The sequence below is a fragment of the Sander vitreus genome, chromosome 9 (assembly GCF_031162955.1).
Source record: "Sander vitreus isolate 19-12246 chromosome 9, sanVit1, whole genome shotgun sequence".
NCBI classification, from domain to species: Eukaryota; Metazoa; Chordata; class Actinopteri; order Perciformes; family Percidae; genus Sander; species Sander vitreus.
This window is the reverse complement of record NC_135863.1, coordinates 2,456,297-2,478,569: the sequence shown is the minus strand read 5'-3', so window position 1 is coordinate 2,478,569 and position 22,273 is coordinate 2,456,297. Positions and strand designations below refer to the sequence as shown.

At 41.0% G+C, this 22,273-nt stretch overlaps 1 protein-coding gene across 2 annotated transcripts in view; it reads right to left on the bottom strand.

Annotated features, from left to right (window-relative positions):
• Window positions 1–4,421: 4,421 nt before the first annotated feature.
• Window positions 4,422–22,273, bottom strand: part of LOC144523047 (tensin-3-like) — a 61,343-nt gene continuing 43,491 nt past the window's right edge. Inside the window, exons 16-26 of one of the 2 annotated variants that reach the window (XM_078258335.1) lie at window positions 16,528–16,684; window positions 14,096–14,568; window positions 12,904–12,987; window positions 12,611–12,742; window positions 11,928–12,020; window positions 10,529–10,606; window positions 9,885–9,962; window positions 9,620–9,788; window positions 9,470–9,538; window positions 7,861–7,890; window positions 4,422–6,665 (exon numbers count right to left, since the gene is read on the bottom strand). In XM_078258335.1, the coding sequence (XP_078114461.1) occupies window positions 6,524–6,665; window positions 7,861–7,890; window positions 9,470–9,538; window positions 9,620–9,788; window positions 9,885–9,962; window positions 10,529–10,606; window positions 11,928–12,020; window positions 12,611–12,742; window positions 12,904–12,987; window positions 14,096–14,568; window positions 16,528–16,684 (1,505 nt within the window). In that variant the 3' untranslated portion in view covers window positions 4,422–6,523. The remainder of the gene's footprint in view (window positions 6,666–7,860; window positions 7,891–9,469; window positions 9,539–9,619; window positions 9,789–9,884; window positions 9,963–10,528; window positions 10,607–11,927; window positions 12,021–12,610; window positions 12,743–12,903; window positions 12,988–14,095; window positions 14,569–16,527; window positions 16,685–22,273) is intronic. The other variant, XM_078258337.1, reaches the window with a different exon arrangement.

Sequence of the window (22,273 nt, the reverse complement as noted above, 5' to 3'; positions counted from 1 at the left end):
TACCCTCCCCAGGAGCGGTCAGCCCACCCGGCGTCTGTCTGCGATTCTTGTTCCAGTTTTTTGTTGTTGGTTGGTCCAAAACCAACCAACAACACCAAAACTCAAGTAAGGGTGGGGGAAAAAATCGATTCACGTATATGTATCCTGATTTCTTTTGTGATGAAATCAAATTAAATAAATGTCAGACTGACTGACTGACGTGATTCGTTTTTAGAAAACAATTACTTTTTTAGAAATGTCTAATGATATATTGTCTCTAGAGTTTTGTTTTTGTTAAAGAAGGAAGAGAAAATTGCAATACTCAATACTATCGAATCGCAATACTTCTGGAATCGCAGTAAATGAAAATCGCGATACAAATCGAATCGGAACCTATGTATTGTGAAAAAATCGAATCGGGACAAAAGCATATCGTCCCAGCCCCACTCTCAAGGTTGTTCTACACCAAAATCTCTCAACAGGACACTGCTACCCAGCAGCCTTATCACACCTGAGCCACCAGGTTAATTGCTAAGCTCCGCCCACTACCAGCCAGCCAAAAGAAAGAAGGGACTACTAATGTGACTACTAAAGGGCATGCTGCTCACCCTAACAATAAGTATTTCTGTTAAACAAGACTTGGTCTAGACCTAGTATGTTGTTGTGTACTGAAGTAGCAAAGTACATGACATGCTTTTCAATGTAATCATGCTATTTTCAACATGTTATTGCTCTGGATGTTTTATCTTAAGTGTTATTGTGTAATCAATGTTACTTTGTTAAACAACCTGAGGTTTCACCCTATGGCAATTATGAACCACAGCCTCAAATGTTAGTCTTGAGGAGCTGTAGCATTTATTCATGGAAAAACTGAAACCTACACTGTACATTCACTACCAACACACAACTTCACTCTCTAGATACTCTTCTCCGTAGTATATTGCAAGTAAAAGTTCCGCATTCGCAACTTTACTTTAATGAACTAGCTGACCAAAAAAATCAACTGAAATGTAGGGCAGAAGATGTAACAAGTAGCAATACATGTAAATATTAAAGAAAAGTACAAGTACCTCAAAGTTCTACATAAGCACAGTACTTGTGTAAATGTATGTACCACCTGTGATAAACAGTGCAATTAGTGATTGCACTAATTTGTACCACTATATCGTCATATCACTGAAAGTTGATCACATACTGACCATGTTTGGCGCGGTAACAAAGCTTCACATAACAAATAAAAAAGAAAGTTTGTCGGCCTGGTCGCAGTCAGCCCTGCAGGCTGTGTCCCTTCAGCCCACCGAATTAAAAATAGGAGAGGGATTATTTGTGGGCCGGTGTGGTTTCGGTGTGTGAGATGGAGTGTGTGTTTGCTCCTCTGTGCAGCCAGAGCAGCAGCGCCGCACTTAGCATGGGCTTTAAATAGCTAACTCAAATAAAGTGAGAGGAGGCCGGGGATCAGAGGCAGAGAGGTACTCTGTGAGAGAGGCATTCCCGAACGGAAGCCGGCCTTTGGATTTCCAACCAGCGAGCAATGCCAGGAATGTGATGTCGTCCAGCAGCAGCGGCAGCGGCTGTGAAAACCGCAGGGCCACCAGGTGCTGGTGGGCCACCTGCTCCTGACAGGAAGTTCGGCAGGAAGTGCAATCAGAGGTCCAGCTAGGGGACAAAATGGCGGCGGGTGACTCAGCAGAGAGAGGACGGGAGCCAAACTGAGCAGACTCTCTGTCAGGCCTTTTTTTAAAACGTCTATCAAGCCCGGAAATCTGTGGATCGCTGAAAAGGGAAGACGACTCCCCCTCCGAAAGAGCCTCTTCCACACTTTGCCTCCTGTTTTACACACTGTGTTAAATTTCTATTCTTTCCCTTTCTTTTTACCTTTTGACGGCCTTCTTTGTGTGCAGGCTGTGGGAAAGTTTCCCGTAATGGTGAGGTCATCCACCACGACACCCCCCCAACCACCACCAACACCACCACCTCAATCACCCCCACCCCCCATGCAGACACACACACACACCATCGCTACACACCCCCCACCCTCCATGCTGTCCCTATTCCTCCAGGACTGGGATGCGTCCCCACGCCTCTGTCCCACTTCCAGTTCCTCGGCTCTCGGCTCTCTCCAATGAGACCAGAGAACCTGAATAGAGCCTCATTCAAAACTGGTATCTGATGATCTGGCCTCTAAAAATTCTCGACCAACACACAGAGTCTGGAGACAGACAGATCAGCAGATTTCTGAGACACCCGGAGGCCTATCAGGCATTTCAACCACCTTTTTCTGGGATGTTCGCTTTCTCAAACGCACACACACACACACACACACACACACACACACACACACACACACACACACACACACACACACACACACACACACACACACACACACACAAGCTTGGACACACTTTGACATTGCCAAGTTTATTCAAGAGGGTGGTTCTTCCTGCATGTGTGGACCTACTAAGCTCCATCTGCAACTGTTTCTTGGTATAAAGCTGGTATGATAGGATATTTGGATATATGAAATACCTTCAAGTTCTGTGCATTCTACTGAGAGCTGAACTGCTCCATTCTTGGATTCAGTTTGCAGTGTGGAATTTGGTGGCTGATTACTGCCATCTTTTGGCAAAACTATGAACTACAACTGTGGATCAACTGTTTTCAAGAGTCAGTTCACCTAGTCTATATCCTTCGCGTTCCACTTCCAGGATTGCTCCGGTGCCGCAGGAAATTCCACCGGATGCATGTATTTTCCGTTACCTTCCGCTTTCTTTGTGTTGGAATTTTAAACTCCGGTGGATTTCTGAGGACTGTGGTTAACTGCTCCTCAGATCTCTGCAGGGTAAATTGAGACAGCTAGCTAGACTATCTGTCCAATCTGAGTTTTCTCCCGCACGACTATTTTGCAGCGGCTCTGTGCGGAGTGTAGCGCCGCCCATGGCGATTCTGATTGGTTTAAAGAAATGCCAATAAACCAGAGCATGTTTTCCTCCCATCCCCGGATGCTGTGTGGAGTAGCCAGACCCTCCTTCAGCACGCTTTGGAGGAGGGTCTGGCAAAGCAAGACTAGTTCACCCCCAAAATCATAAAACAACTTGTATGAAACAATCGTTCTCTCACCTTTAGTTTATCTAGACATGCAGATCATTTTAGTGTTGTTTGTCGGGTTTTGAGATTTGGTTTTTAAACATACATGACTTGTTATCAATAAATCCAATAAAAAGACCAAAACCAACAATAAATTGATCCTGCTAATTAGTATTGTGTGCTGATACATATTCTTCCTATGTGCCACAGAGCTCCATTGTTATTAAAAAAACAAACATCAATAAGCCACACTGTTGACCCTGCCGACAGCTTCCTTCATCATAATGAACATACACACCGTCCTGCTGCCACAAATACTCACTAGAAGCCAAATGGGGATTAATCCACCGCTGAAAATAGTCCTCAACAAATGCACTATTTCCTCCTGATTGTTTGATAAAAACTACAGGGATCAGCTGTTTTAGGAAATTACTAAAACAATGAAACTATATATTTGTGACATTTTAAAGAATGGGTCTGAGAGCCACAGACGGATGTTTGTAAGTTTTAAGAGATGGACGTGTTGTTTTTGTCACGGTTGCTCAGTGGTTAGCACTGCTGTCTCACAGCAAGTAGGCACTGCCGAGTACTGGGTTCATTCCCTGGTCCTTGCTGAGTGGAGTTTGCATGTTTTCCCTGTATGTGTGTGTCTGTGGGTGCCCCGGATTCTTCCCACCATCAAAAACATGTACAGTATTGGTAGGTCAGTCTCCCATGATCAAATGACCAAAAGGTACACTGCTCCTATGTAGGCCTATAGGATGAGTTAAATGCAGATGACAAATTTCATTTTCTGTGAATGACAATAAAGTTGGTTTTGGTCTTTTCATGAGATTTGTTGACAATAAAAACAAATACAAAAATGACACAAGCCCAATCCTTTGATGAAAAATGAACCACCAACGTGTCGTTCCAGAAAGAAAGTGAACACTTTTCATTAGAAAACTCATTAAGGTCAAATTGTTAATCACACAAAAAAAAAGAAAACTCATTAATTTCATTAAAAAAAACTGTTCACACAGTTTAAAATGTAAGCGACAAAATGTCATTCTCCTCCATTGTACCAAAGTGGAAGATTTCTGGCAGACATCTTGGACTGATAGTTCAAAACCTTGAAAAACCTCTGAATATGTTGCATAGTGTTTTCTATCTTACATGGATATTTGGATTCGTATCTGTTGACTTATACATTTCGTTTTATTTGTCCTAAATCCTTCCATGCTTTTTGTTTGTGTGCATCCAACATGTGTCACTGTGACAACACTAATTATTTGCAGAGAGAAACTGCAGTTTAGTAATCCGTCTCACTGTGTTTAAACATAAAATACATTGTGTTCAATGAAGATTTTTACACAGACATTAAAAAAATAATACATTTTAATGCTGTAATTGCAATACCGTGAAACTGTGATATTTTTGCTGAAGGTTATCATACCGTCAGAATCGTATACCGGCCCATGCCTAGGCTAGACACCAAGAAGTAAGAAAAGGTTTTTCTTTATGGGACTTTGGCGCACCAACGCTTTAATAAGATAAGGTAAAGGTAAAGGTACTTTATTGTCACATACATGTTGCGAAATTCATTCTCTGCATTTAACCCATCCCTCAAGGGAGCAGTGGGCAACCATTTACAGCGCCCGGGGACCAAATCCAGATCTGAGCCAGTGCCTTGCTCAATGGCACTGACTGGAGAACCTAGTGCATGTTTTTTGATGGTGGGGGGAAACCGGAGCACGCAAAACATGGAAAGAACATACAAACTCCACACAGAAAGGCCCGGAACCACCTGGATTCGAACCCAGAACCTTCTTGCTGTGAGGACACAGTGCCACAATTAGAGATGCCTCGGTTAACTGATCAACGTTCATTTACAAATCAGCAAAACAAGATGACTGTGCTGAATAGAGGAAGCTGTGGCCGGAATGTAAAAAAGACTGAGGTGGAATAAGACATTCTCACAGTGACTGTATTTGATCTCTTATTAGAGAAAATCAGAATTCCTTTTTCATGACACAGATACTTTACATAAATCTGTATTGGAGTTTCTGTAAAAGGAACATATTGACATCTATATTAGTCATACAACAAGTATACACGGGCAGCACGTGTAGTACCTTAAAATACTACAAAAATATGTCACATAATTGTTTAAATTCTGAGGTTCACCGCCTTAAATGCTAATGTACAGTATGTTAATATACAAAAATATATGACAAGTATATTTAGGAAAAAGAAAGACTTTCACACATCTGTAAAAAGGGATAAATACTATAAACACAACACAATAAATCCATCTTAAGTACAGGGAGACCACATTACTGTCTTTTTCATGATTTTGAAACCTGATTTACACATTTTTACCCAAATAAAAGCTTTTAGAATTATAGTCATACTTAAAAATATGTGTTTATGTGCAGAATATCAGATATTCTCCAGGTTTAATCTGAAGTAAATGTGTTGTTTTTGTCAGCTGTGCCTGTCAGCAACAGGCAAAGTCAGTGTATGGTACATTTAGAGTACGTTTGAAGATAAAGGTCAGATAAAGTGGTCAAAATCTTTTTTTTCTTACTAAATTCTCTGGGAAAAGTCTGTATGATTTTATAAAAAAAAAAGAAATTCAAACATTTTCAAGGATGCATCTTAAAGTGCTCATATTATGCTTTTTGGCTTTTTACCTTTCCTTTATTGTGTTATATATCTTTTTTGTGCACGTTATAGGTTTACAAAGTGAAAAAGCCCAAAGTCCACCCCAAAGGGACTTACCATCTCCAACAGAAAACACTGTTCACCAACTGCTCCAAACAGCTCTACTGTAGTCCAGCCTTTACTTCAGAGACAAACGTGGTCACTTTGTAACACACGTTATAATGCTCAGCTAGCTGGTAGCATGGCACGCCCTCATACCCTGCTTCTGACTGGCTAGTAGTCCTTACCTAGGTACTGCTCATGTGTGACTCCCAACAAAGATGGAACAGAAGTGCGATGCCTCACAGTGTATCTAAAACGGAGAGCTCAACACACAGGGTGAAAAGAGGAGCTGCAGCAATGTTTGCAGTACAACAAAAATATGGTGTTTTTTGAAAATTAAACCATGTAAACCTATTCTGATATAACCTCTAAATACAATTATGAACCTGAAAATGAGCATAATATGAGCACTTCAAAGTAGTTATAGCCTTCTGCTGAAGAGTTAAACTTTATACATGACAGCCTCGGCTCCCTCTGAGGGCGGCATCCTGCAGTGCAGTCAGTACAAAATACACAAGTTAATTCTGCAGGATGGACCAACAGGACCAGGTGCTGGAGTGTGTGGGTTCATATTTACATATACACTCGTTTGTGTGTGTGTGTGTGTGTGTGTGTGTGTGTGCGTGCGTGCGTGTGTGCGTGTGTGTGTTAGGGGTTGGAAGTGGGTCCCCGGTCCAGGCTGGTCACTCTGCAGGGAGTCTCTTTCTCCTCACTTTTTGTGTGACCCAATCATAACTTTTGAGACGAAGTTGACGATGGCGCTCGCCGGCTGCTCGGGGTCGTGTTCAGCAAACAGGTGGCATATATTTTCAGTCTCACTCTGAGATTTCCTGGCGACAAATCCAAAGATCCTGGAAGGAAAGGACAGAGACAGACAGAAATACATAGAGCTTAACTACATTTTACAAATTACAGTCGTGAGCAGGTAGAGGTTGAGCACCTTGCTTAAAGTAATAAGTCTTTATAGGCTAAATGTCACTGTTAAAGGTTTGCAGTTTCCTTTTGTCTATCCATGTTCTCAATATGTTGCAAAAATACATTTCACAGCTACAGCTTTCAGTTTTGGGGCACCCTTGTGGCCACAAATGCCAACGTTCCCCGTTCCAAACCGGTCGTTACCAATCTCTCTCTATCCGCTAATTTCCAGTCATCTCTCTACTGGTGACTCTTTAAAGGTGCTCTAAGCGATGTTGGGTGACGGCACTTCTTGTTGACGTTCAAAGTATTTTCAAACAAAACAAGGCGAGCTCGCCCCTCCCTCCTCCTCATCCCGTCCCCTCCCTTCCATGCTTCCACACATTAACCCCCCCCAACCCCCACCCCCAGATCCTTCTTGTCGGTTATTGGCTGGAACACTGTTTGTTATGTTTGATGGTGCAGGTTGGCGCAGTTTGTTTTTGTTGGCGTTTGTGGAGCCTGGGCTGTCTACAGAGACCGCGTTTTTTTACAGTGTGTTCAGGGGACAGGCAGCTCGCGGATAGTGAGGAGATGTTTGCTGTATGTGACAAAAAAATGTTGTAGCCTAAAAAACACGTGACATCGCTTAGAACACCTCTAATAAACCCAAAATGATTACAGATTTTCTGAGCTTTCAAGCAGGACAATAATTGCAAATCATTTATGAATGTTTCTATGCTGCCTTGAAAATGTGACAGCAAAGGAATTTATTGTAATCGACATGAATTTAAGCTAATCACAGACGACTTCATTACAGTCTGTAGTATTTGACATTTAAAGATCTGATCCTGGGTGCTGAACCCTCTGAACATCACATTATCAAACAGTCTTAATAACTTGGCCAATTTCCGTGAAACCAAGATATATCCTACTAATGTTTTAATTAAACTGTATTATGGTGGTAGTTATTGCATCTATTTATGGCATGTTATGTCTTTCTTTCTGCAATCAAATTATTTGTTTTATCAATGTGAATGAAGATGCAGTTTTTTGTAAAATAAGAAATAATGGAAAGTCATTAATGCACCATAACAGGGTGCAAGAGAGCAATGCAAGAGACAAGACATGCAGTAAAGAAAATGGACTTACTTTGCAGTAGAACCGCTGCCTCTTGTCCATCTGTTTGCAACATTTGAACATAATAAAGTTATCACGCTGTTATTGGCCATCACATAGTAGATACTGTACATTAATATCACATTAAATATAAATGTCAGTCTCTTTTCCTTGGAAATATGGTCATGGCAGAATAAGGGCTTATCAAATAATAATATACAGTATTCCACGGCAACAGTCGCTGCTTATCGACTTTGGACTTTTACAAGCCATTTATTTGAAACTTGAAATGATTAATCTGAAACTTTCTGTAATGTATGCACTGCTGTGATTGTTTCTTTCTTTTGCCAGATTGGGGGATAATGTATTCATTTCATTTGTTAAAATGTTCATATTTAAAGTACAGTATTCCAATTTTAGTCAATATATGTATCGTACTCTTTACGAGACTTTTGGTGGTGTTTGTAACTAGTCAAGCCCTCCAGTTGTCTGATCTGAAATCTCAATCTAAGCTTTCTTTTATTGTTACAGAAGGAACAACAGTGTGTTTTCTCAAATCACTGCACCACGTGACACAGAGATAGAAAGTAATGTTGAGTAATTATTTTCCCATTACCTCCAAGGTTGTTTTTTAACTGTATATACATCACCACTTTCATGTGACTGGTTGGGTTGTAGGAGTGGCCATCAGCCTAGGTGGAGGCATGTGCTTATTCTAGTGCTTTCTTTTAGAATCTAACTATCAGTGGAGGTTCTAGACCATTTCATTTAGAGGGGCTAGGCTGGGGCCACATGCGATTTTAGGGGTACCAAAATATATTAAGTAGAGATTCACATTTCACGTGCTCGGCCATGACCGGCGACCGGCAGGTCAGTCTGACATATGCCGATTTAATGCCGGTCAATGCTACAATTAACTGACAACATAAGTTATACGAGTTACAGTTCTCAAGGACGCACGCACACACGGACGCGACAGCATAGTCTCTTTTTCCTTTCTCTCAACTTTTCCGCCGTGTGTCGCGCGTACCCGCTCGCGGTGTGAAGCGCGTATCGGCGCTATTCTCGCACATGTAGGGAACCTCGTGAATTAACCTGCAACATGTCAGCTGTTTGGAAATTCTTCAGCGTGTGTGCAGAAGATAACAAGTTTGCAATATGCAACACCTGCAAGGAAAAAGTAGGGCGTGGAGGGACGACACCAAAAACCAAAATCACAGTTTTTTAGTTGGGATATTGGATGTGAAAAGAAGGAAATGGTTCTAACGTTGCTCTTTAGATGTGTGTGAATTTCCCACACCAGGAGTCATTTTTATAGTTCTATTTTATAGTGATCCATTATCTGTTCAAAACATTTTCTATGCTCTGTGCAAAATGTTCTATTAATAAATATTAATAATAAATATTTGTGTGTGCTGTTAAGTGGTTAGAAAAAATAAAGGCTTAATATTAAGGGGGCACTGGCCACCCTTGCACCCCCCTCTATAACCGCCCCTGCTAACTATAAAGCGAGGACTCTGTGTGTGCATATCTGTATGTGTGTGGTTCTTTCAAATTATCCTGCATGCGCAAAAGACTTAAAGCACTAAATGGGCACTGCACTAGTATATACAAATTACGACATTAGTGTCAGAACACTCACTTCCTGCCCTGTGGGTCCAGAGAGCAGAAGATGACGGTGTTGACAGCGTAGTGTCTCCTGAAGAACAACCTGCAGGAACAAACACAGTCCGTGTGAATTCACATCTGTATCTGTATGTGTGTGTGTTTCAGACTGTACATGAACACTCACTTCCTCTGGTTGTCGGTGAGCGTGATTCCCTGTGCCGACACCTTGAAGTGGACGACGGTGGAAGCAGGCGGAGGGTCCATGGAGAGCGTCATCATGGTCGCCTTCTGAACCGCCTGGTGTCCCGTCAGAGATTCCAGCTCCACAGAGCCCAGGTACCACACGTTGCACGCTGCACAGTAACACATCAAATTAAAAGGAGCCGATCACTACGCATGTCAAAGAAACACACAGGTATTTGTGTACATATGCGCTGTCTGTCCTGTACCTGCTCCCTGTTTGAGGAGCTCAGCTGCTGAGTTTGTCGCCGTCTGTACAGGCGAGTCGGTCAGCTCCTCCACCGGGTCTGCATGCAACAACATGTACAGAGTTTACTGAGCAGGAAACACACAAAAAGCATCTATGCATGCAAACGATGTAGAGCTGCAAAGATTAATCAATTAGCTGTCAACTCTAACTTAATCGCCAACTGTTTCGATAATCGATTAATCTGTTTGAGTCGTTTTTTTATGAGAAAAAGTCAAAAATTCTCTGATTCCAGCCTTTTAAATGTTAATATATGTTCTAGTTTCTTCACTCCTCTGTGACAGTAAACTGAATATCTTTAAGTTGTGGACATAAAAAAATATTTGGAAAACTATGATCGACATTTTTCACTATTTTCTGATTTTATAGACCAAACAACTAATCGATTAATCGGGAAAATAATCAAATAATCGATAAACAAAAATAATAAACAAAATAATCGAAAATAAAAATTGTTGTTAGTCGCAGCCCTGAAGCGATGCATTCGTACCAGGCACACACACATGCACACACCCACACACACGCACACACACACACACACACACACACACACACACACACACAGACACACACACACACACACACACACACACACACGCAGCTTACCTCTGTCAGGCAGGATGAGTTTACAGGGCAGAGCCAGAGGAGTGATGGAGTGCTGACACACCAGAGCTGTGAGACTTCCTGACAGGACAAATAAAGAAATACATTCATTATAAACATTTCTCAAACAAACAAACCCTACTATCTAAATTAGACCGATGAATAACGGAGCCAGCTCCACGTCATCACACTGTCCAGTAGAGGGCGGCACAGGAAACACATTATGATCCTGGGATACTGTACTATATTAACCTCAGTGTGTCCATCCTGGTGGACTATTAACATGGACTTGAGGAAGTAAACTGCTCACGGGACTGTTGGCTCAGTTTTAAAGTGTTATTGTACCAAGAGTACAACAGTCGTGGACCTGGGTTAGGGGGAGAGCTCTGGTTCTTTACTGTCACTGTTAGTATTGTTGTTTAATGCTATTATCTGCTTTTTCTTCACTATAGTTCAGAGGAAATAATTAGGTAGGCATATGTACTATCACTTACAAAAAAGCCTCTAAAACCTTTTTTTCAGGCGTTGTACTGATTAAACCTGATTGACTTCAAAATTGGTCAACACTATCTAAAGACCTTGGCAAAGCTAAATTGCTAAGCTATTTTTTTTTTTTTTTTTAAAGATTATTTTTTTGGGCTTTTCCACCTTTATTTGACAGGACACCTAGGTGAGAAAGGGGGGAGAGAGGGGGAAGACATGCAGGAAATCGTCACAGGTCGGACCCTGGACCTCTGCGTCGAGGCATATACCTCTCAGTACATGTGCGCCTGCTCTACCACTGAGCAAACCCGGCCACGATTGCGAAGCTTTTTAGCTATAGTCGACCGGGTGGGCGTGGCAAGGCGTCAAATTTCCACGTTACGCCATGAAACAGGAAGTGGTTTATAACTAGACTGTCCATTGTTCAATCTGCCCCAAATTTCAGCCAATATTGACTCTACTTAAATGAATCATCAAGACTTCTGTACTGTTGTGATGTCACAACTATAGTACAGTACGGTAGAAAGGGCTGCTACAATGCCGTTACAGTCATTCCCCGACTGCAATGACGGTGCAAAGAATCTCAGAGAGCGCAAATGCAGCAGACCCAGAAACGCTTTTTGGGAGGGGGGTCTTAAAGAGAATGGCGATAAAACGGAGCGTTTCGGACAGATGGGGAATACAGGAATATTCAGACACACAGTATGAGAAAAAGAAAGTGTTTTTTAAACATTAAAGCATGTAAACATATTCTAGTAGAAAGCCAAAATACATGAATGAACCTAAAAATGAGCATAATATGGGACTTTACCTAGAATACCTAGAAAATCTACAATAATATATATGTTTGATATTATATAAACTGCCACCAAATGTAAGAAACTATCCAAGACACTCAATAAAGCCGAAATTTTCTTACCAAAGTACGGCTCGTTGGGGCAGCCCTTGAGACGAACTCCTTTCTGCGTGCACTCTATCAGGAAGTGTCTCACCAGCTCATTGGACGGGTCCCCTACCGCAGAGACGCAGACAACATTTCAGTATAAATATGTTGTTACTGAAGATAACTGTAGATGGAACATTTTGGAGATTTAAACCTGACAAAAAATGTGTCGATCCCCTTGAATGGTCTTGATATCAGTTGCTCATAAATTTAATTTAAAGGAAAATAAAAGTTAATTAATAAAATGCAGTAAATCACATCGTATGACACATAGAACATCACTGAAAAGATGAATGAACTTCTCATTGGGCTGATTCATAATGCTGAAGGAATCTCAATTAAAACGTGAGGTGCTTTCTTTTGTGTTCTACTTGAAGATGTTTCTTTTTTTAATCTTTGTTTTGGCATTTTAGGCCTCTATTCGATAGGACAGCATAGACACATGAAAGGGGCGAGAGAGGGGGAATGACATGCCGCAAAGGGCCTCAGGTCGGAACTGAACCCACTGCGGCGAGGACTGAGCCTCTGCATATGGGCGCACGCTCTACCAGGCGAGCTTCCCAGGCGCCCACTTGTGGATGTAGACATGATGATAGACATAAAAAGTGTGTATATAATATTAGAGTTTCTGTAAAGTAACATGGTGAGCTTTAGCTTACCTTTCTTACTCTGTTGTAACACAGACGGAGGAGGCGTGGCCACCTTCATGGCCAATCCATACGCCCCCCGAAACGAATGGCTGTCTCTGACAATGAACCAGCCCGGCTCTTTGTCCTTCAGCACTGCGATGGCTATTCAGCAGGTCAGCAGAGGGGGAGAGGAAACACAGATAAGCTAAAGTTAGAATCATCAAGTTCATGGTGTACAAGGAGCAAAGCTTTGCACAAGGGGGCAAATGATCCACTTTGAAGTGTCCGTTTAACAGGCTCTCCTGTTCCACACCAATATTTACCTTGGTCTCTGGAAATGTCGGGCTTGTACCAGAACTTGGAAGTGTCCTGAACAAACTTCACAGTGTCCTGCTTACTGCCAAAGTCTGCGAGACAGAGATTAAGACTCTATATTAGGTTTCAAACTGGCTTTGGCCCAAATATGATAAGACAGGGCAGAAAAAAACAAAGTGAGGGCGACTGGTTAAAGGGTCAGTACACCCAAATGACAAAAAGATGTATTATCACCCAACCCTATTTATATCTAACCAGATTTGTTTTCAGAGAACATTTTTTAAAACTCAACTTGTAGTTCCAGTAACAATGTCCCGGTTACTCACAATGATCCAAAGACTTTGCTGCAGGCAGTACGAAGGAGTATTAGGTTATTCTCCAAATATTAAATGTTGTTTTCCAAAATATTAAAATGCATTTCTTTTATAATTATAACTTTATTCTCAAAATATGTTTTTTTTTTTTTTTTTTTTTTAAATACAGCATGATGACTTTTTGTCATGACTTGCTTTATCCCCAAAATTCCCTTTAATACCTTGTTATACATTACATTGGAGCTAAAAGTGAAAAAGTAGTAGATGATATTTGTTAACAACATATTTTGTGGATTGCAGAGTAGCCGAGACATTGACAAGCGGCTGTTTAGTTTTACAAATGTAATTTAATTTAATTTTTGATTAACAAAATTAAAATTCAATGTATCTCCATTGTATTGGGATGGCAGCAACATATTTAGCATGTACTCTTAAGACCTCTACAGTCCCTCCAGGAGATGTTTTGTCATTATTGTAGCCTAAAATTAATTTGCAGCAACTTACTTGTGATAAAATGTGCACCAGTTCTGTTTTAGTTCATGTAGCAGTAGCCGCTAGCCTGTTCAGATAGCTCTCCAGGAACGCTCTTATGTAAGGGACAGGGACTGACTAGAGTTAAGTGGAAAAAATATATCCTTTTTATTAATTCTACCTGCTGATAAAAGATTGTGAGATGTGGTTGAAAGTTCCAGAATAAGTAAGTAAGTGGACTTTAAGATGTATTTATCTATATATGTCAAACAATTACTTCCAAGTTAAAGAATGAGCTCGCAATGTTGTCACTTATCAATTATGTTTTTGTCATTTGGGTTAGCTGACCATTTATAAGAGGGAGATGGAATCAAATAAATGCCAGACATAAAGAGAACAATCTGTGACAGTATACCTGCTCCGGGCGACTGGGCCCCACTGAGTCCTCTGAGGGGGTCGGGGGTCATGGGGGACGAGAAAGGGATGCTGAGACTGCTGCCACTGTGAGGGCTAGAAAACCCACTCAGAGAGGGGGAGCGGGAGCTGAGCTCCCCCCCCTCACCCACTCTCCTCTTCTCAGGCAGCAGTGGAGGGAGGCGCCCGTCTCTCCCGAGGTTCAGACTCCCGAGACCCTCCATGGCCTCCAGCAGGCTGTGCTCCAGGCTGCCGTTCCCCAACAACAAGGAGGACAAGTCTCCGCTGTCTGTCTCCCCGCGGACCCCTGGGCCTCTGCCCAGGCCTCTCAGAGCCCCCCGCGGGGAGCTCTGGGCATTGGGAGTACTGAGGGAGGGAGGAGGTGAGGGCTGGGGGGGAAACGGGGAGTTCAGGGAGCTTGGAGTCCGGTCGTGCCACACAGGAGGAGGAGTGGAGCTGCAGAGGAGCGAGAGGCTGGATGAGAAGTGGAAATAAAGGCATACAGGTGTCCAAATAATTCATAACTAATGTTTGAACAATTAAATGAAAGGGTTAGAAGACATTAGAAATGGATAAACGTTAATCACTAGGGCTGGGACAAGAAACTTTTGTCCCGGTTCGATTCTCTCACGACACATGGGTGACGATTCGATTTGTATTGCGATTTCTATTCATGTGTGATTCTTTAAGTATTGCATTTCAATAGAATTGAGTATTGCGATTTTCTTTTCAGTCAGTCTGACATTTATTTCATTTGTAAAGAAGTACATAACATGGATTATATGCATTTTCTGCTTTCGGTCTGTTTTGCTGGAAACGGATGTGATGTAGTCGCCGTCAGCGGTACCGCACTAAATATTTAGGCAAATCATTGGTAAAAAGTAACAAATCGATTATAGGAAAAATAATGTTTTTTCAAAATCGATGCAAAATCACTTCACTTACAATTTTCGATCATCAGCATGAAGTATAACTAAGTTTATCTTGAAGAAGGAGCAGGAGCACTTTCAATGCAGAGCTAACTTTATTCTGTAAACTGATGTTTTGGTGACGTTCTGCTGTGCAGGAGCAGCAGTTGCTCTTCAAAACAAAGCTCTGAGGACAGCATGCAGTTCCAATGGACAATTTGTGAAATACAGCTATTTCTCTTCATGCTGCAGAGTAATTAAGTAGATTTCTTGCTGAAATACAACCCACAAGGGCAGACTGGGCTCTGAAGTCAAGGATGCTCTTGGCCTTCTTTTTTTCTTTTCTTTTTAAGTGAGTAGAAATATGTGTAAAAAAAAATGCAGTTTATATAAGAGTAGGCCTGTGTATTAATACATTTGGATATTTTGTAGAAGCCAGGAGTTTGACTTTGATGACTTGATCACTGACATCTCTTCCAAGAAGGTTTAGTATGATCCTGTAACTGCGGATAATTATGATGTACACAGCATACGTAGAGCAAAATCAGAACTAAAACATGGTTAATGGAATACCAAAAATAATCAACAACTATCCTCAGTAACCCACACACATACATACTGTGTGTGGGTTACTTTGCAAATGTGTTGCAAATCGCTTGTCCCGCGTGTATGAGAGAGGATGTAAGCATGCACACAATTCTTGTTTTGACATTATTGTTTCCACGATATAGATGTAACAATGTAACATGTTTGTAGTTCCATTAGCCAGCCCGTACATTTACATTTTTTTTTTTTAATATTGCCAAAAAAAGCTCTAAAGACTTCGATAAAAAAAAAACTAAAAACAAGGCAACAAAAACTCAAGAAAGGCGACAAAAAAAGTCGAAATAATTGACAACAAAAACTCGAGTATTTCGTACAAATCTTCGTATCTCAGAACTTTAATCTTTAATATTTTAACTTTTACTCCACAGAAGTTTTTTTCTTTTCTCGCCGTCAAACTATCGTCTTCTTAAAAAGTCAAAACAGAAAAAGGCGACAAAAACGTTGAAAAAAGCTCCAAAGACTACGGATAAAAAACTGAAAACAAGGCAACAAAAACTCAAGGAAGGCGACAAAAAAACTGAAAAAAACATCCCAAAAAAACAAAAAAAAGGGGCGACAAAAACGTTGAAAATATTGCCAAATAAAGTGACAAAAACTTAAAAAGAAAAAGCTCCAAAGACTTTGAAAAAAAAAGTAAAAACAAGGCAACAAAAACTCAAGAAAGGTGACAAAAAAAGTCAAAAAAATTTACAACAAAAACTCAAGTATTTCGTACCTTAGAACTTTAATCTTTAATATTTTAACTTTTTACTTCAACGAAGTTTTTTTCTTTTCTCGGCGTCAAACGATCGTCTTCTTAAAAAGTCAAAACAAAATTAGAAAGGGCGACAAAAATGTTTTTTTTGAATTAAAAACTTTTAAAAAGCTCCAAAGATTTCGAAAAAAAAACAACTTGTATATAGACCACAGACATGTGTACCTGTCTGTGTGTGGGAGGGGGCTGTCTGATGACATGGAGCACATGGAGCCAAAGATCCTCTGACAAGAAGCAGGAGTGGCCGACACTTCTGATCTGAAGAGCTCTCCCTCTGTGGAGCTGCCAGCGTGGTTCATGCTGTCCAGGAAACTCCGGGAATCTGACAAAAAAAGAGATGAGGAAAAAAAAATGTCACACCTCTTTTACTACACAGTTCTCACATGTAAAACACTAACCAGGCGTACTGTAAAAACCCAGGATGTGACTTTGTTCCATAAACCACGATAACTGCCTACTACTACTAACTGGTACCTGTGTTTGCTTTCGTTGGGACCCAACCTTTGTTTGGATTATAAAACCAACGTATATCAGCAGAAAAGACACTCACCTGTCACTTGACACTTTCTTTATCCCTTATTTATTCAGGGAATGATTCCTGGCAGCAAGGACATTTTTTTCATCATATTTTTCCGCAGTCTTATCTCATGTCACTTTCTTCTATAACTTGAGAGTGGTTTCAAGGTACTCCGGTAAAATAAACCAAAATTGCGACTGTTTTTCATAACATCATCCCTTTTTGTCAATATTTTCAGACTTATTTCTCAAAATCTCAACTTTTCTTTCACCCACAAAATAGCACTAAACGTCTGCCGTGTGCTGTAAAGTGTCTTTGTTTCAGCAAGAACATCCTCATTTTAATCAGTCTGAATGATTCACATCTAATAAATAAATACTGTGTAGTAATGTGTCTTCTGCATCTCATACAACCCGAGTCCGGTAGGCGTACATATTTCATCTTTAAACAGAGCTAGGCTAGCTGTTTCCAATTACCTCCAGCCTTTATGCTAAGCTAGGTCGCTGCTACAGCATCATAGTTGAAGTACAGGCATGAGAAAGGTATCAAACTGCTTATCTTACTCACATAATTATCATTACTTTAAGCTTATAGACCTCGTTCAACCTGCATCGGCAGTACATGCAACGCATCGTTATAATCATGGCAGTAAAGCAGAGATTGACAGGGTACAATAGCGTGTGTGTGTGTGTGTGTGTGTGTGTGTGTGTGTGTGTGTGTGTGTCTGTGTGTGTGTGTGTGTGTGAGATGGAGCAGGGAGGCTACTCCAAACATCCCAACATGACATCCTGACATTCTGACAACACAGTGTGTCATTCAGCAAACACCAGGGCAGGCCTCCTCAGGCCACAGACTGGCCTGTGAAGTACGATGAGTCACCGTGTAAAGAGTCAATCTTTATAAAGAGCTCCTTGTTCGGCCGGCTCTCTACCTCCCTACCCCCCACCACCACCACCCCCCCTCTCTCTTACACTCCTTCCCTCCATTCAAGCACTTTGAGATGGAGGAATTTGTTCTCGGTTTTGTTTGTGATCATACTGGATGCGCTGCATCATCTGGAGCGGACTATATAATCAGACGTGGGGCTGGTAATGAATTTGAAGAATGTTTGAGTGTTTGTATGATGCGTCGGCAACACACGTTTATAAGACTATCTGAAAGTTTGAAGAGCAGTACCAGCAAAGCTAAATGTTACAGCTAGCCCAAGTAGAGCTAAACTAGTTGTTTAACTGTCAGCAATAAATCATCTTTTATAAAATGAATACATGTTTTGTACGTCAAACCTTTAATTTGCAATATTACTTCAGCCAAATCAAATGGATGTGAGTAAGTGGAGTAAAAAAATGTCTGTCTGAAATGAAGTCGAAAAATAAAATAACTGAAGTTACGTACAAATCCTGAGTAAATGTACTTAGTCATATTCTTCATTTGCTAATAAACCGATCTATGTATTGTGCTCTCCTATAGTAGAGAAAGTGAACCAACAAAACATAACTTGTACTCAGACAACACAACTCAGTATGTTTAATGAGTCCCGCTCACAGCAGCTGCCAGTAAGTTCACACTAATGGACATCTGATACAGCGTACATAATGTTGGCACTATAGAAATGTGTGTGGGAAACATGCAGCTGTGGGAAAGTCACGTTAAAAATTGTTAAAACCCGAACCCTATAACCGTGGAGGAGGAAGTATTCAGATCCTTTACTTATATGAATGTACAAAAAACCACAATGTAAACAAACGCCTTAAAAGTACAAATCTGACATGAAAAAGAATGAGATAAAGCTGACAGGCACTTCTTACAGAGCCTGTTTACAGAAAAGTTTCCTTCCGAAGACTTTCCTTTTGTCACCTTATTATTGCCGGGTGGTAATGGAGGTCAAAGCAGGATCTAAAAAATAAATATAAAGTCGGTTTCCTTTGTTCGTACCAAAGAGCCTATGAAAAGAATCTGATCGTCAGTGGTGAAAGAAGTATTCAGCTGCTTTACTTAAGCAAAAGTATTAATACCACGGTGTAAAAATACTCTGTTAGAAGTAAAAGTCCTGCATTGAAAAAGTTACTTAAGTAAAAGTATGTAAGTATCATCAGCAATGTACTTAAGAGCAGGGATCTTCAACAGGGGGTCCGGGACCCCTAGGGGGTCCTCAGAGTCAATACAGGGGGGGGCCTCCAAATATAATATATATGTATAAATCCCCACTGATGATAGGCTTACTGGCCTATAGGTAAGGTAGTCACTAAGGTAGCCATCCAGAAATACAGTTCATCCTGAGGATTCACTGTGACACATGTATGTTTAACATTAAAACATGATTTAGAAAATCATGCCAATAATTATTAATTTAATAGTTTCAGCTGGACTTGTAGGCCGTTGTATTGTTTGATAGTTTATTTAATAATAAAACATATTGTATAAATGGCATCTGTTTTGTGTGCAAACATCTTCATCTGTAAAGTAACTAAAGCTGTCCGATGAATGTAGTGGAGTAAAAAGTACAATATAGTAATGTAAGTATGAGTAAATGTACTTAGTTATATTCCATCACTGGACACACCACACACAGGCAGTCAACACTCAACTTGAACTCTTAGGGGTTAAAGGTCAAGAGCAGAGAGCAGGTGATGTTGTGGTCGAACCTCGAACTCTCATCACGTACTCGTGCACAGCTCAGAAAACAAAGACAGTCTAGATTTATGGTTATAGTTGTTGTTGCTGTTTGCAGAAAACAAAAAACAAAGTGAGCGGAATGCACTGAGGATTCCTCAAACATTCCCACAGTCCCTGTCAGTTTGTCTCTCTCGGGAAGATTCCCAGAAAGCAGCCGAGCTTCGTCTCTCTCTCTCTCTCTCTCTCTCTCTCTCTCTCTCTCTCTCTGTTCCCACGGCTGACTCTCTCTCTCTCTCTCTCTCTCTCTCGCCGCAGTTTGTCACATCTGCTGCTCCACGGCTCATCCCGACTCATCCACTTAATTACAGAGCAGCCCAAACTGTGGCAACACCGGCTGACCCCACCCTGACCTCTGACCCTCAGACCAGACTCTGCTCTGTGAGGCCCTGCTGGTCGTTCTAACACCCGAACACACCTTTCACCCCCTGTATCCACGCTGCTCCAGTATCCATAGCTACTCACTTTCAGCTAGATGTGTATGAAGAAAACTGGGGAGAAAGAAAAGTCTGCGCCCAGTGTAAAAAACAAATGAAGTGAACAAAGTTAATGTTCTTAATGCATAACACATTAAAATATAAAAGCCATTAATATTCTGGAAACCCTTCCCTTTCAAAATAAGAGCTTTCTCTCTCTCTCTCTCTCTCTCTCTCTCTCTCTCTCTCTCTCTCTCTCTCAAACTATTCATGTTAAAACTTCGTGCAGAGCTCAGCGCCGCCCATGACGATTTTGATTGGTTTAAAGAAATGCCAATAAACCAGAGCACGTTTTTCTCCCATCCCTTAATGCTGTGTAGACTAGCAAGACCCTCCTCTGCAGCGCTATGGAGGATAGTCTGGCAAAGCGAGACTAAGTTTCGGTTAAAATACGTCTGTTGAGTACTGAAAGCTGGCATCTCTGGCAAGTCTTATAATACATGTGGCATATGTCCGGGGAAACAAAATAAACATGTATACATATAAGTGCCGAGATCACCAGGGCAAAATCCTTTGTTGGTTCCTCCAAAAGAGTCACCCTTACAACTGTTTTCTGATCTTACAATGCCATGGATACGGTTTGGTTAGGGCATAAAAGGGGAAAGATAATTAACAAAATATAGGTTACAATAATCACTTCATTAGCGTTAGGGGAGCTTTATCGTCATGGTGGCAATAGCAAACACTCGGTTAGGGTTAGGGAACAATTGTGGTTGTGGTTAAAAAGAATCCAATGGCTATCAGTTGGAAAGTGGAAAGGGAAAGTTTCTCGTGTTAAAGGTCCCATGACATGGTGCTCTTTGGATGCTTTTATATAGACCTTAGTGGTCCCCTAATACTGTATCTGAAGTCTCTTTTATATAGACCTTAGTGGTCCCCTAATACTGTATCTGAAGTCTCTTTTATATAGGCCTTAGTGGTCCCCTAATACTGTATCTGAAGTCTCTTTTATATAGACCTTAGTGGTCCCCTAATACTGTATCTGAAGTCTCTTTTATATAGACCTTAGTGGTCCCCTAATACTGTATCTGAAGTCTCTTTTATATAGACCTTAGTGGTCCCCTAATACTGTATCTGAAGTCTCTTTTATATAGACCTTAGTGGTCCCCTAATACTGTATCTGAAGTCTCTTTTATATAGACCTTAGTGGTCCCCTAATACTGTATCTGAAGTCTCTTTTATATAGACCTCAGTGGTCCCCTAATACTGTATCTGAAGTCTCTTTTATATAGACCCTTAGTGGTCCCCCTAATACTGTATCTGAAGTCTCTTTTATATAGACCTTAGTGGTCCCCTAATACTGTATCTGAAGTCTCTTTTATATAGACCTTAGTGGTCCCCTAATACTGTATCTGAAGTCTCTTTTATATAGACCTTAGTGGTCCCCCTAATACTGTATCTGAAGTCTCTTTTATATAGACCTTAGTGGTCCCCTAATACTGTATCTGAAGTCTCTTTTATATAGACCTTAGTGGTCCCCTAATACTGTATCTGAAGTCTCTTTTATATAGGCCTCAGTGGTCCCCTAATACTGTATCTGAAGTCTCTTTTATATAGCCCTTAGTGGTCCCCTAATACTGTATCTGAAGTCTCTTTTATATAGACCTTAGTGGTCCCTTAATACTGTATCTGAAGTCTCTTTTATATAGACCTTAGTGGTCCCCTAATACTGTATCTGAAGTCTCTTTTATATAGACCTTAGTGGTCCCCTAATACTGTATCTGAAGTCTCTTTTATATAGACCTTAGTGGTCCCCTAATACTGTATCTGAAGTCTCTTTTATATAGACCTCAGTGGTCCCCTAATACTGTATCTGAAGTCTCTTTTATATAGACCCTCAGTGGTCCCCTAATACTGTATCTGAAGTCTCTTTTATATAGACCTTAGTGGTCCCCTAATACTGTATCTGAAGTCTCTTTTATATAGACCTTAGTGGTCCCTTAATACTGTATCTGAAGTCTCTTTTATATAGACCTTAGTGGTCCCCTAATACTCGCAGGTTCAAGTCCCAGTACGGACCAAAGTACAGAGTGTGGATTGGTAGCTGGAGAGATGCCAGTTCACCTCCTGGGCACTGCCAGGTGCTCTTGAGCAAGGCACAGTACCCTCACAACCGCTCAGGGTGCTGGTCCAGCACTGGCAGCCCACTAACTCTGACATCTCTCCATTTGTGCATGAATAGGTCCTGAGTATGTGTGTGTGTGTATTTCAGGCCTGTGTGTAGTGATTTCTAACAAAGAGTGTAAAT